This window comes from Danio rerio, chromosome 21, assembly GCF_049306965.1.
Source record: "Danio rerio strain Tuebingen ecotype United States chromosome 21, GRCz12tu, whole genome shotgun sequence".
In the NCBI taxonomy this organism is placed as follows: domain Eukaryota; kingdom Metazoa; phylum Chordata; class Actinopteri; order Cypriniformes; family Danionidae; genus Danio; species Danio rerio.
This window is the reverse complement of record NC_133196.1, coordinates 47725988-47741636: the sequence shown is the minus strand read 5'-3', so window position 1 is coordinate 47741636 and position 15649 is coordinate 47725988. Positions and strand designations below refer to the sequence as shown.

General features: G+C 34.5%; 1 protein-coding gene across 1 annotated transcript; it reads left to right on the top strand.

Annotated features, from left to right (window-relative positions):
* The first annotated feature begins 1273 nt into the window (after positions 1 to 1273).
* On the top strand, positions 1274 to 13432 carry cdx1b (caudal type homeobox 1 b). Its single transcript, NM_001098762.1, is given in 3 exon segments — positions 1274 to 1741; positions 10660 to 10808; positions 12130 to 13432. Coding segments are annotated over 3 exon segments (768 nt in total). The 5' UTR covers positions 1274 to 1323; the 3' UTR covers positions 12331 to 13432.
* Positions 13433 to 15649: the final 2217 nt, after the last annotated feature.

Sequence of the window (15649 nt, the reverse complement as noted above, 5' to 3'; positions counted from 1 at the left end):
CACCGCTTTCACCAGGCTGCTATACGGGCTTGTAGTCCCTTATTTATCAGGGGTTCAATAGTTGGATTAATGAATTATATGTATTTTCCAATGATTTACATTCTTATTTTCACCCATGTTGCCAATAAAATAAAATAAAAAAATATATAAAACCTTCTAAACTAACAATAGCTTTTGTGTGAAACTTGTCTCAACTTTTGTTTTGAAGCAGTTTTTACATTCAAAAAAGATGTTTGACACTTGCTTAAACTACTTATTTAAAATGAGCTGATACAACACAATTCTTGAGGTTTTTGTGGGGATAACTTAATAGTTTTATGTTCAATCCACTTAAATTTCTAAAAACGAATAAGTCAAATTAATTTCTTCATGTTGTCCCCACACAAACCGATTGCGTGGAAAGTTGCATTTTTTTCACATTCTCCCCTATTAACTTACTATGTTTGCAGTGTATAATATGTAATTTTTTATATACTTTATATTGTGAAGAACATTTTATAATTAAATAACCCTTTTTACAAGTATCCTTCTGTGCACGAAAATGCTAAAAACCATCGATGTCAATGAGCTTAATTTTTATATCCCTAAAACGACAGTAGCAATCTATTTGGGTCTTTTTCTTTTAAAAAAAGAGAGCTTATAATATGTAGCTATTTTCTTGGTGATTTAGATTCTTATTTTAATCCATGTTGCCATAAAATAAATCATCAGGCCTAGACAAGTAAAACCTCTGAAGGAAACATCAATTTTGCGTGAAATGTTTGTCTTAACTTACATTTTTACACTCAAAAATGACCTTTGACGCTTGTTCAAGCTACTTGTTTAAAATGAGCTGAAACAACACAATTCTTGAGGTTTTTGTGGGGACAACGTAATGGGTTTAATGTTCAATTCACCTATATTTGTAAAAACTAATAACTTAATTCCGTCAGGTTGTCCCAACACAAACCGATTGTGTGGATTTCTTTACAGTGTACAGTAGCATTTTTCACATTCTCCCCCATTAGGTACTAACTATGTTTGCAGTGTATAATATTTTATAATAGGTATAAATTCCGAATGGCGCTCTTGATGCGCCGCCGCTGTGACCTGGAACTCGACCAAAGGCAGTTTCTGAATCCATGTAGGGCGGGCAATAATAATAATCATGATCATAAAAGTGACGTCACTGCTCCAACCTTTAGCAGGCGTCAAGGCTGAGGTGTACAGAGAATCCGGCCAGGTAGAGGAACCGTCAGGTTATAGGCATATAACCCTGGGTCTGAGGAGCCTAGATCAATTTTTGGGGGGAGTGCAAACTATGCACTGGAGCCACCAGAAAAAATGTACGTGAGTTATCTCCTAGATAAGGACTCCAGCATGTACCCGAATTCCGTAAGACACCCAAGCCTAAATTTAAACCCTCAGAATTTCGTACCGGCGCCTCCACAGTATCCGGACTTTACAGGATACCATCACGTCCCGGGAATTACCACTAATGACCCGCATCACAGCCAGACGGGCAGCTGGAACCCCGCTTACCCCCCTCCGCGGGAGGAATGGACACCTTACGGGCCGGGATCAGGAGTGTCCAGCTCGAGCACAGGTCAGCTGGGCTTCAGTCCTCCAGAGTTTTCATCTGTCCAAACTCCGGGTCTGCTCCAATCCTCCATCAACTCTTCAGTCGGACAGCTGTCACCCAACGCGCAGAGACGCAACCCTTACGACTGGATGCGCCGCAGCGTCCCGCCCGCCAGCTCAGGTGCTTCTTTAATACACATGCAATTATATTTTTTGATCAATATTTTTCTTTAACGAAATTTAGTCTATAACTTCCACTCAAAGACAAAAAAAAGATATATATTTTGAAAAATGTATTTTGCCAAATTCTGTTTCTGACACCAGATGTAACCAAAATTGAGAACATAGGACACAATGTAAATTTAAAGTAATGTAAAATCCAAATGAAATTATCTTTTTATCTTTAAATTAGGTTAATATAATTAACGAGAACAAGACAAAAAAAACTAACTTGGTTAAATTATTTCTGACATCAAATGCTGAGTGTTTTTTTTACAATAAGCCGACAAAAGGTAGCTATTTTCAGGCTCGTCTAAAATCTAATGCAAATTTGGTCATTTAATCAATATTATTATCGCTTTAAAAACTTCAACTATAAGACAACTACAAATGTGTTTGGTTAAATTGTGTTTCTGCCACTAAAAGTTTTTTATGATACTTTAAGGATAACAATATGACCAAAAGGTACATTCATTTCATGCACATTTAAAATCTAAATGTAATTGTATTTTGATCATTTAATTAGGTTAATATAATGAACGCTTTAACTTCTACTCCAAGACAGTATTTTTTAAGGGTATTTGCTTAAATTGATTCTGACGCACAAGGGTTGGGTTTTTATGACAACCCGACAAAAGGTAAATTCTAAATTATATTTAATTTATAAATATATAATATAATCAACGCTTTAACTTTCACTCTAAAACAACAATAAAAAATCCATTTTGAAAAATGTATTTGGTTAAATTGTGTTTCTGACTCCAAATGTTGATTTTTAAAAAATTATTATTTGAATAATAAAAACAAATAATAATAATAATAATTATTATTATAATAATAATAAAGGTAAATTTGGTAATTGCATTATTATTATTAACCCTTTAACTTCCAATCTAAGACAAAAAAAAGTTTAAATTTTGTTTCTGACATTAAATGTTGAGTTTTATTTTAGCTATATGATAACCTAAAGGACAAAAGGAAAAATAAGGGTCATGTAAAATCTAAAAGCAATCATCCTTTTTAACATTTAATTTATATTATTAAACGCTTTACTTTCCACTCTAAGAAAAAATGTAAACATTCGTTTGGTTAAATTGTGTTTCTGACACCAAATGTTGAGTTATGTTGAGGTATTAATAATATTAACGCTTTAATTTGACGGTTCATTCCACTGTGGTGACCCCAGATTGATAAACGGACTAAACCGAAAAGAAAATGAATGAATGAACGCTTTAACTTTCACTCAAAGAAAAAAAAAAAACATATATTGATAATTTCTTTTAATGGTAAGCTACAGGCAAAAGGTCAGCCAGATGCCATTTTAATGGTTAATTTAACAATATAAGGCCTGTGTTTAAAAAAATCCAAGAGGAAAGTGGTTATAGAAAGCGTAATATTGTCTTTTACATTACTTGAATTATACGCATAAATCCACACAAAAGCCGCACGGAGTTTGTGCGATAACAAACATTTATTTTATTTTCGACTTAGTCCCTTTATTAAACAGGGGGAACCACAACGTAACGAACCTCCAACTTGTCCAGCATATGTTTTACGCAGCGGATGCCCTTCCAGCTGCAATCCATCACTGGGAAACACCCATGCATTCTCATTCACAAACATACACTACAGACACTTTTGCTTATTCAATTCCCCTATAGCGCATGTGTTTGGACTGTGGGGGAAACTGGAGCACCCGGAGGAAAACCCACGCGAAAACGGGGAGAACATGCAAACTCCACAGAAATGCCAATCGGCCCAGCCGAGGCTCGAACCAGCGACCTTTAGCTGTAAGCGCCGCCAAAAAAACAAAAACAACAAAAAAACAAGCAAACAATCTAATTCTATACTTCCAGCATATAGTAATTTATTATTTGCTCCATTTATTGATTTCAAGTAATTTACAGCATATATTTTTTTAATCCGAGAACTGTGAATATCCCGATACACTTGTGTATTTTATATTTATAAAACATTCATTAAACATTAGATGACATTTATTACGTTATTAAAATAGGTTAAAGCAACCTATAAACATTTGCTGTTATGACTTTTTAATCTAATGTTTAATGAATGTTTTATAAATGTAAAAGTCATAACTGCAAATGTTTATATGTTGCTTTAACTTATTTTAATAACGTAATCAGGTTATATTAGACAAAATTGTAAGTTGTGAAAAGTTTAACTTAATATTTTTTTAATATCAGTTTGACTGATAGAAGTTGAGGCGACTGGAAAAGTTCATTTAATTCAACTCAAAAATGTAAGCGTTTTACAGGGTTCAAGTAAATATACAACTTACAACTTTCCACTGATTATCTGTGATGTCATGACAAATATATGAGGAAGAATTAAAGTTATTTGTTTGTCCGTTTTTGCCATAATAGTGATGAAACTTCAGAAAATCTGTGAAATTTTGTGGGGAAAAAAATCTGTGAAAAAACTCTCATGCTTTTTGTATGTTATTAAATGCTGGGTTCTGCACAATCGATTTGTGTTATAGGAATAGAATTATAAGGGAATTATTATTACAAATTTAAGTGGATGGAACTTAAAAACAATTAAACTGGCCCACAAAAAAAATGAGGTATTGTGTTGTTTCAGCTCATTTTAAATAAGTAGTTTAAACAAACATGAAATATATTTTATATGAGTGTGTGTTTTTGTTCATTTTTTGCAGTGTCACACACCATAGGACATATTTTAAGGTACAATTCAGTACAAATTATATAACATAAACAATGAAAGAATTGATAAAGGCAGTCATTTCTTATATTTTCTCAAACTTCATGACTTCAAACTAAATAAAATAATAATTTTTTTTAAAAAATTGTTATACAAACAAACTAAAATGAAAAAAATATATATTTTGTTTTATTAATTGCGTAAATTGTTTTGTGTTCCATCAACTTAAATTTATAAAAACTATTAAGTTAACTTAATGGATTTGTGTTGAAATGGCATGAAGGGATTGTGTAGAACACTTATTCAAAGATGATTCCTTAGATTTACTAAATAGATTTAAGTTAAGTGGTGGTAAACAATTCATTTGGGCTGTTGAACATTACTAAATTTTATTTTGTTTGTTTAATTTCAACACATAAAAATAATTTGCAACAATTTTGCCAACATAATTTTTTCAAAGAACCCAACATTTTTTAAACATTAAATATACATAAATTTCTTAAAAAATTAAGCAAAAAAAAAAAAAGCAAAACGTCTATTTGTCAACTACTCATACACTGAAAAAAAATTCAAAGATGATTCCTTGAATTTACTTTATTTTTTTAAGTTAAGTGGTTTTAAACACTTTGTTTACGCTGAATGTAAACGTATAAATTATGCTGAACATTACTAAATTTAGTTTGTTTAAACTCAACACAAATAAATTGTAACAATTTTGCAGACATTTTTCAGTTCATAACCATACACTCCAAAAAAATATATTGCTGTTTGTTCAATCTACTTAATTAAAATGAGCTGAAACGACACAATTCTTGAGTTTTTTGTAGGGACAACTTAATTGTTTTATGTTCAATCCACTTAAATTTCTAAATACTAATAAGCTAACTTAATTCCTTCATGTTTTCTTAACACAAATCAAACACTTCTTTACAATGTTTATTACTCGTTCACAATCATAAATTAAATTGAAGCATAAAAGTACAGCACAATAAAATCCCCTTTCGAATGGAGGACTGCTCACTCAAAAAATGATGTTCGCTGTTTGTTCAAACTACTAATTTAAAATGAGGCAAAACAACACAATTATTGACTTTTTGTTGTGACAACTTTATCATTTTATTCAATCCACTTAAATTCGTTAAAAGTTAACTTGATCCAATTGTTTTGAACCCCTCATTTATGGTGCATATTACTTGTTCACAATCATAAATGTGTCACACTTTACAATAAGGTTCATTCAAGAGTTCACATTTAGATATTGCTTGATAATGCTAGCAGGTTTGGCATGCTGTCCCAGAGAACCCTGAGCTTGGACAGAATTGAGCCCAGGGCTTCCGCCTGGTTAATGAGCATGTAAAGGGGTGAGATCAGGTAGATCTCAAGAGCTCCGCCTGGTAAAGGAGGAAAGGAGGAGAAGAGGTGGAAGGGGCGATTCTTCAAAAAACAAAGATAATGGAGTAATATAAGACGGGAAATTTATAGTGAGTTTGGAACAATCTAATTGGCTTACTAATGATTACAGATGACAGACCAGGCAGCCGTGATCAATTATATCACATGCTCCTCCTAAAATTCAAACTACTTACAGTAAGTAAAATGAGGCCAAACAACACAATTATTGACTTTTTGTTGTGACAATTTAATTGTTTAATTCACTTAAATTTGCAAAAATGAATAAGTTAAAGGTGCAGTATGTAAGTTTGACACCCAGTGGTTGAACTAGGCATTACATTTCTGGATCAAAACAAACGCAAGCGCAGGTTGCCAGATTGATCAACAGGAACGAGTCTGACGAGTCTAAAGGCTGATTTCAGCCGTGTTTTAAATTAAATCAACGGCATGTGATAGAAGGAGTTTTTCGTTCTAAACAACACCTCAAATTGATATTTTAGAAACGCCTTTTCTTGCAGCTGAACAACAGAAAATCAACAATGACCAGCTCAGGTCTTGAAAATAAAATTAACTGTCTGAAATTTAACTTTACAACATGCACATTTAATAATGTTAGAGAAGTTTAATATGTACTAATTCGATTATAAACCTTACCATTTTATTGGAGTGCAGTGAGTGCACTATTCTGTGCTTCTGATTGGCTGTATTTAAATTTTTGTCAAGTTTCGTCTGGTGTAAACAGGCAAATTGCTTATCACTGCAAATTTTGTCATGTAGTGTGTTTTGACACGGGGTTACAATGTAACCTGCTCACCTAATGTTTACGCTCGTGATATAATTAGCCAAATTATAACCTCATGTGGAACTCTGAATCTGCTTCTCATTTCAGAGGCTACCGGAGTAGCCTCTAAGTAGCGGTAGTAGCGGTACTAATGTCTGCCTCTAAGTAGCGGTACTAATGTCTACCGGAGGTCGCATTTCGGTCACAAACGCATGCTTTGAGAGCCTTTCTGGATGAATGAATGAAATATTCTGTTTTCCACCAAGGCAACCCGGGGTGCTGAAATATAATTGGCTAAACTGGCTTTGTGCGGGTTAAACGACCAAAACAAAGTCAGCTGTTCCAGCACGTAATGTACATTTTCAAAGCAGAATATCCGACTTCAGCATTGTTTTCTAATAAACTAGAATGTTCACTGAGCATGTTTCTGAAATATCTGCAAACATATTATGGTGTTTTTATGCTTAAGGGGAGTCAATGATTGTGTTGAACCCACAGCATTTTTTCAGTGTATATTACTTGTTCACAATAATACAGTTGAAACCAGAAGTTTACATACACTGTATAAAAAGGCACATAACCATTAAAAAAAGGTCAGATGTTACTGTGACTAAACTTTTTCTCTTTTAAGTAAGTTAGGATGATCACATTTGTTTCTGTCATGCTTAATAGTAGAATAATGAGAGAGAAATTGTTTGAGAAATTGTTATAAGTTTTCCTGAAAGTCAAGTTTACACACAATAAGATTATTCTGCCTCTGGAAAAGCTCAGATGATGGTTTCGAGGTTTTGGGAGTTTCTGATTGGCTAATTGACAACATTTGAGTTAACTGGAGGCACGACTGTAGATTAGTATTGAAGGAAATCCTTAAACACACTGCTTCCTTGTGTGACAACATGGGAAAATCAACAAGCCAGAATCAACAACAAAGCCGGATTACAATTAGCTAAACTACACTGGGAAAACACTCATGTTTGGAGACATGTCCTGTGCTCTGATGGAACTAAGACTGAACTGTTTGGCCATAATGAGCAGTGTTACATTTGGAGGACAAAGGGAAAAGCTTACAAGCCAAGCAACACCATCCCAACTGTGAAGTATGGGGGCGGCAGCATCATGTTGTGGGGCTGTTTTGCTGCAGGAGGGACTGGTCCACTTCACAGCATAGATGGCATCATGAAGAAAGAACATCATGTAGAAATACTGAAGTAACATCTCAAGACATCAGCCAAGAAATTAAAACTTGGCCACAAATGGGTTTCCCAAACAGACCACGACCCTAAGCATACTGCCAAATTAGATCAAATGTGCTATAAGGACAACAGAGTGAATGTTTCGGAGTGGCCATCACAAAGCCCTGATCTCAATCCTATAGAAAATGTGTGGGCAGAGTTGAAAAAGCTAACAAATGTGACTCAGTTACACAAATTTTGTCAGGAGGAATGGGCCAAAATTCTTTCAAACAATTGTATGAAGCTTGTGGGAGGAGACCTAAAACATTTGACCAAAGTTATACAGTTTAAAAGCAAAGCTAAAAAAATACCAAGAAAATAAAGACTGTCTAGAAATTAATAAAAAAAGTCTCTCATTATTCTGGCATTTAGCAAATGTAAATCATTTAGATAATCCTAAGGAATCTAAAATAGTAAACAATTAGTATGACTTACCATCAGACATTTAAAAAAATGGTTATGTTCCTTTTTTAAGAGTGTATGTAAACTTCTGGTTTCAACTGTATAGTGAATTGAAACGTGTACAAAGTACAACACAATAAAATGTCTTTCAAATGGAGGACTGCTCACTCAAAAAATGACATTTGCTGTTTGTTCAAACTACTTACAGTAATTAAAATGAGCTGAAACAACACAATTATTTACTTTTTGTTGAGACAACTCAATTGTTTTATGTTCAATCCACCTATATTCGTATCCGATTGCATAGAACCCATCTTATTTACAGTGTATATTACTTGTTCACAGTCACATATTGAATTGAAATGTATACAAAGTATAGCGCAATAAAGGTAAAGTGTAAGTATAGCACAATAAAAAGCCCTTTCCAATGGAGGACTGTACGAGTTTCTCGGCCGAGTTAATGATAGCTAGAGATTATGGTCTCTCGTGAGATTTTCAATGAAGATGCGATGGCGGAGAAGCCTAATTATCTGCAGTTCCTCCCTCTGTGCCTGTTGCCCTAGACAGGCGGTGTCCTTCTTTCTTTGCCGCTTATGCTTTAATATTTAACCCGGCAGCCACTTAAGTCCCTCTCGCCTCTGACAGGGTAAACTGAGTTTGAAATATAGAGACGCGACTCCAAGACCTTTATAACGTGGACATCTTGGTGTCGTATGTATGTGTGCTCTTAACCATCGGCTTGATTAAGGGAGCAAACACCGTGTTCCCATAGTTACTTTTTAATAGAAAAGATCAACACATTAACTCAAAAACAAAATTATGACCCTGCGTTTATAATCGCATCATCATTAATTAGTGTCAGCTTTATTTGGTTTTGGATTTCTGGCGATGAGTGTTCACTCAAAACAGCTTTTGCGAAAAAAAAGATAAAATCCTCAGTGAGAAAGTATAATGTTTGAGGTTTATTTATTTCCTGAGTAGCAATATTGAAATTGAATTATTGCAGAGATTTTAAAATTGGTAAAAACTCAATCCACACAATCCCAACACAAATCCATTAAGTTAACTAAATTGTTTTTACAAATTTAAGGAGATTTAACATAAAATAATTATGTTGTCTAAAAAGAATTGTGTGGTTTCAACTAATTTTAAATTAGTTTAAACAAGCCACAAAAATAATTTTTGAGTGCACTTAAACAATTCTTGCTTGTTTAAACAATACGGCTTATTTTGTGGGACACATTAATTGTTTTATGTTCATTCATTCATTTATTTATTGGTGTTTTCCAGCACTGGGTTGCGGCTGGAAGGGCATCCACTACATAAAACATATGCTGCATAGTTGGTGGTTCATTTCACTTTGGTGACCCCTGATAAAATCAGAGACTAAGCCGGAGGAAAATTAATAAATGATAAACATTTTTTTTGTGCAATGAAAATTCTCCATGGATGTTAAAGATTCTCATCAATGAATTCCAATAATGCTCAATCAATGCTAAAAAAGAAGCTTTAGTCCTAGATGTGAAGTAATATGTTGTCAAATAACCATTATACAAAGTAAAATATATATATAAATATAATAAGGAAAAGAATATCTAAAAAATAAAGAATTTTCAAATCATACACAATGAAAAGTGTAATATATACAGTTGAAGTCAGAATTATTTGCACCCTTTGAATTTTATTTTATTTTTTAAATATTTCCTAAAGGATGTTTAACAGAGGAAGGAAATGTTCACAGTATGTCTGATAATATTTTTTTCTTCTGGAGAAAGTCTTATTTGTTTTATTTCGGCTAGAGTAAAAGCAGTTTTAAATTTTTTTAAACAACATTTAAGGTCAGATTGTTAGCCCCTTTAAGCTATTTTTTTCTAATAGTCTACAGAACAAACCATCTACAATAACTTTCCTAATTACCCTAACCTGCCTAGTGAAACTAATTACCCTAGTGAAGCCTTTAAATGTCACTTTAAGCTGTATAGAAGTGTCTTGAAAAAGATCTAGTAAAATATTATGTGCTGTCATCATGACAAAGATAAAAAAATCAGTTATTAGAGATGAGATATTAAAACTATTGTTTACAAATGTGCTGAAAAAATCTGCTCTTTGTTAAACAGAAATTTGGGGAAAAATAAACAAGGGGGCAAATAATTCTGACTTCAGCTGTTTACATTCAGTAGCCAATCTTTGATGTGGATCAAAAAGGTTTTCAAAATGTATATATATATATATATATATATATATATATATATATATATATATATATATATATATATATATATATATATATATATATATATATATATATACATATATACATTTTGAAAACCTTTTTGATCCACATATATATATAAAATGTTTACTTGAGACTTTTGTTGTTGTTTTTAGGAGGGAAGACCAGAACAAAAGACAAATACCGGGTGGTGTACACAGATCATCAGCGTCTGGAGCTGGAGAAAGAGTTTCATTACAGCCGCTACATCACAATAAGAAGAAAAGCAGAACTGGCAACCGCACTCAGTCTGTCAGAGAGACAGGTCAGCTGCTTTTATACTGTTCTTAACGCCACAATTCACGAAAAATGAAAATTCTGTGCTTATTTACTCACTCTTCACTTGTTTAAATAGTCACATTAATTAAAATTATACTTTAGTGACAAGGCAGCCCTGGCCCAATCAGGTCAGTAACAATCCTGTCTACTATCCCGAGCATCTCTCACGCTTGCCCCAGGCCAATGGGCAGTCCTTATTGTTGTTATTGTTACTATGTACAGAAAGCCTTCTTGGCTAAACAACAGGGATCCAACATTCTGCGAACCAAAAAAAAAATGTTCCCAATATGTTCAGTGTTAGCTGGTATACAAAGTTCTTTTTAGTACTTTGAGGGCATAAAGAAACTCGAAAAGTCTGAGTGACCTTATCCTATATTCGACCCTTTCCACATCTCCTCACTGCAGTGGGCTGGGTTGTAAATGTGTCGCACTGCTTGAGTGTATTGATAAACACAACATTAATGGCGACTGAGCAGTTTCCGATTGTGTAATTGTCATGAACAAATAGCAGCTCAAAGGTGTTTGGGAACAAAACAAACCTTCTCAAAAAGTCATTGGTAGGCTGTTTAGAACTGCCAATGTTTAACTTAATTTGTTTGTTTAAATTCAGCCCATTTATTTGCAATTGTTATTTCCGATTGTTTGCAGCCACTTACCTTAAAAATAATTGTAAATCCAATGAACCATTGTTTTTAGCACAGCGTTTTGAAAACAGACATCACTATCATCACCTTTAGCACAAAAAATATGTATGTATATATATATATATATATATATATATATATATATATATATATATATATATATATATATATATATATATATATATTAGCAGTGTGATATGGCTGTATGTCGGTGGGAGGCGTGCGTTGGCACGAGACCACAGGCCGAGAGCCTTAGTGCTCCCACCAGTGCCGATATACAGCCATATCGCACTAGTACGAGTGTGATATTGCATTTAAACAACATTGTGACGGCCTAATTGTGTATGTAAACACAAAATCAAACATGGAGAGTCTCAAAAACCCTTTTGTATGAGGAACTACTTTCTTCCGCGTTGTATTCAAATCATAAGCTGACAGTTAAACAGCTGAGCGTGCATCTTTTAAACTTTAGATCTGGAGTGTCTGCTTTTTGCTGGCTGTATGTGGGCGGAGTTATACACAAAGGGTAAAGAGGCTGTATGGGTGCTGATATTACTTAATTATATCACGGCTATCAGCCAATCAGATTCGAGAACCAGACAGAACTGTTGTATATATATATATATATAGGCAATATGACTAATGGCATGTTGTTGTTGACAGGTGAAGATCTGGTTCCAGAACCGCCGTGCTAAAGAGAGGAAAATCAATAAGAAGAAAATGCAGCAGCCTCAGCCGGCATCCACCACCACACCCACCCCACCGGGCTCAGCACTACCAGGCAATGTGCCGATGGTGACCAGCAGCAGTAGCGGTGGCCTCGTGTCCCCGCCCATGCCAATGTCCATCAAAGAAGAGTATTGAGGACTCGGAAAACCTGGACTGATAGAGATTTTTATATCGAAACACACTAATCCAACACAGGGTACTCTTCATGAAATCAGCACATCTTTCCTGGAGCACTGAAAATAATGTTGTTGCAAACGATTTATGTGGGCTGAAGTTAAACAAACAAAAATGAGTTGAGTAGTGTTCAGCTTAATTTGTTTGTTTAAATTTAGCCCAAATAAAGTATTTGCAACCACACGCCTTAAAAGAATTCATCCAGCAGGCACAGGACGTCAACATGACCTCAGACTGACGTTGTAGGTCAACATCATGGGGACGTTGCAAGTTGTTTGGAATGAAAATCAAGTGGACATGAGAACCCAATGTCAGGCTGATGTTTACGTCCAACCAAAAATCAACCAATTATCAACGTCTAATGATGTTGTGTGGATGTTGCCATTATGACGTCTATCAGATGTTGGATTTTGGTTGCCATTCCTGATGTATAAATGTCAGTATTTGGCGTCAATATTATGTTGGTTTAAAATGTTGGCAAAAAGAAAACGTAAAATCAACCAAATTTCAACGTCTAATGATGTTACAGCTTGACGTTGTGTGGATGTTACCACTATGACATCTATTAGATGTTGGATTTCGATAGCCATAAATGATGTATTTGACATAAATAAGACGTTGGTTTAAGATGTTTGCTTAACATTGCGTTTTGGTTACTCTCCAACACAACCTAAAATCAACCAAATATCATATCACATATACAATATGTGGATGTTACCATTATGACGACTATCAGACGTTGGACTTTGGTTGCCATACCTGATGACGTTGGACTGTCCAACACAACCTAATATCAACCAAATATCAATGTCATTCGTTGTCATTATTGGACATCAAAATAACGTTGTCCTTAGACGCTGAGTAGACATTGAATTTTGGTCACCTGACGTCACAACCTAAATCTAACCTAATATTAACATCTTATGACATCGTTTGCCTGCTCTGTAGTAAATCCAATGACTCACTTTTTTTCAGCAAAATGAAATTTTATGGAATTTTCTTGACAAATACAAATAGTCGACAGCCACACTTCTAAAAATAAAGGTTCTTAGACGGCAATAAATGAGCATAGATTTTTACATTTATTTTTGATGGTCTCATTTCTGAAGGAACACTCCACTGTTTTGACAATAGGTGAGTATGTTTTGCAGGCGTTATATCAATTTTAAAAGTTATTATATTTTATTTCATGTTTTAAGTGTTTCATTGCTATACTCCCACAATCATTCCACACATTTTTATTTATTTATTTATTTATTTATTTATTTTTTACAAAATTCTGCACAAAAAAAACTAAAAAAACATGAAATGTCTGCAGATTCTGTCTGCAACAAAATGTGTTAAAGGAATGCTTTTCAACCCAGGTTGAAAATGTAGTCCCGTGGAGGTTTCTGGAGACTGCGAAATATGTCCCGGGAGGTATGTATTTTTGCAGTTTTTGTTTTCGCGAATCCACGAGAGCCCGCTGTGTGCGCTTTTTGGCATCTCAAATGCCTCTCGCGAGTGCCATTCGCGCCCGTGCTTTTCTCACGTAAACCCACCAGAGGCCGCTGTCGAACGACCGTCTGTCTGACTGGCTGAATGATTGACTGGGCGACCGGCCAATCGACTGACCCACCCACTTCACTAAACCCAACCAATTTGACCGATTGACCCGCCCACCCGCTTACTTCCCTAAACCCAACCAACAATTTACACTAGCCATCCAGAAAAAGAAAAGCCCTTGTCTGATTTTTTACCACGTTTTCAGATTTTACCGCATTCTCACCCTGTTATGAACTTGTTCACTTTATTTTTTGGATTCTGTTATTGTCTTACCTGATTTCTGGAATCGCTCTTCCCTGGACTCGAACCCGGTCGTCGTCATCATGGTCAGCTCCTCTCTGCATCTCACGTCTGCCGACGTACACGACGAGCTAACCGGACAAACTGGTTGCGGTGGGAAAGCCCTTCACAGGGAGGTAAGTGGTCAGCTGGTAAGCCTGAAAAGGAGCTGTGTCACACCGCCCCAGAGCGTTCGCTTAAAAAACGAAATGCTGCCATACGTACCTCCCGCTAATTAATTCGCAGTCTCCAGAAACGTTTTTAGGATTAGCCTGGGTTGTGCTTTTTTTGTAAACACACTCATTTTACAGCTCCTCTAGTGTTAAACAGTTGAGTTGTACCATTTTTTAATCCATTCAGCCAATCTTCAGGTCTCATTGAAGCATTTTAGCTTAGTTTAGCATAGATCATTGAATCCGATTAGACCATTAGCATCTCACTTAAAAACTTTTAAAAAGATTTTTGATAATTTTCTTGTTTGAAGCTTGACTTTTCTATGGTTACATCGTGTAATAAGAATGATGAAAAATGACCTGAAAATACTTCTGAATGATTGCTCACAAAAAGATGATGCAGTCATGGTGATGCAAAAAAAGTTTCTGGATTATTACGCCAGAATGAGAGTTTACTTCCGAGATATGTTGGCCTAGAAAATAGCATCTTTTAATTTTCCTTTTAGTCTTAGTACATGATGAAACTAGAGAAGATTTAAGCTTTAAATAGAATAATGATCAAAACTGATTGATCGTTTTTAAGTGAGATGCTAATGGTCTAATCAGACTCAATTATCTATGCTAAGCTAAGCTAAAATATTTCCGTCAGACCCAAAAATTAGCTGAATGGGTTCAAAAGTGGTAAAACTCAACTGTTTAACACACACAAATGGATAAAAAGTGTTGCTTTAACACATTTTGTTGATTATTAGCAGGGCCAGACAGAATCTGTGGACATTTCTTCCTTTTTCTGTACAGAATTTTGTAAAAAAAAAAAAAAAAAAAAAATTATAAATTGGGAGTACAACAACTAAAAACTTAAAGCATGAAATAAAAAATATAAATAAGGTTTACAATGAAAATCTAGATCCACAAAGCAGGCCTCTTGTATAATATTTCTACTAAATGACAGAAAATATTACAATATAAACTTCACTGTAAATAATGCCTGTTGGTGGGGCAATGTCAGCAGATATTAAACATACCCTATACTAATACTCCATACTCTGTTATTCATTCATTCATTCATTTTCCTTCGTGTTAGTCCTTTATTTATCAGGGGTCACCACAGTGGAATGAACCGCCAACTTATCCTTGAAGGATGCCCTTCCAGCTACAACCCAATAATGAGAAACATCCACACACACTCATACACCAATTTAGTTTATTCAATTCACCTAAACTATACCAATTTGGTGTATTTAATTCGTTTATGAGAAGAAAATATTCAGCAACATTTTAGT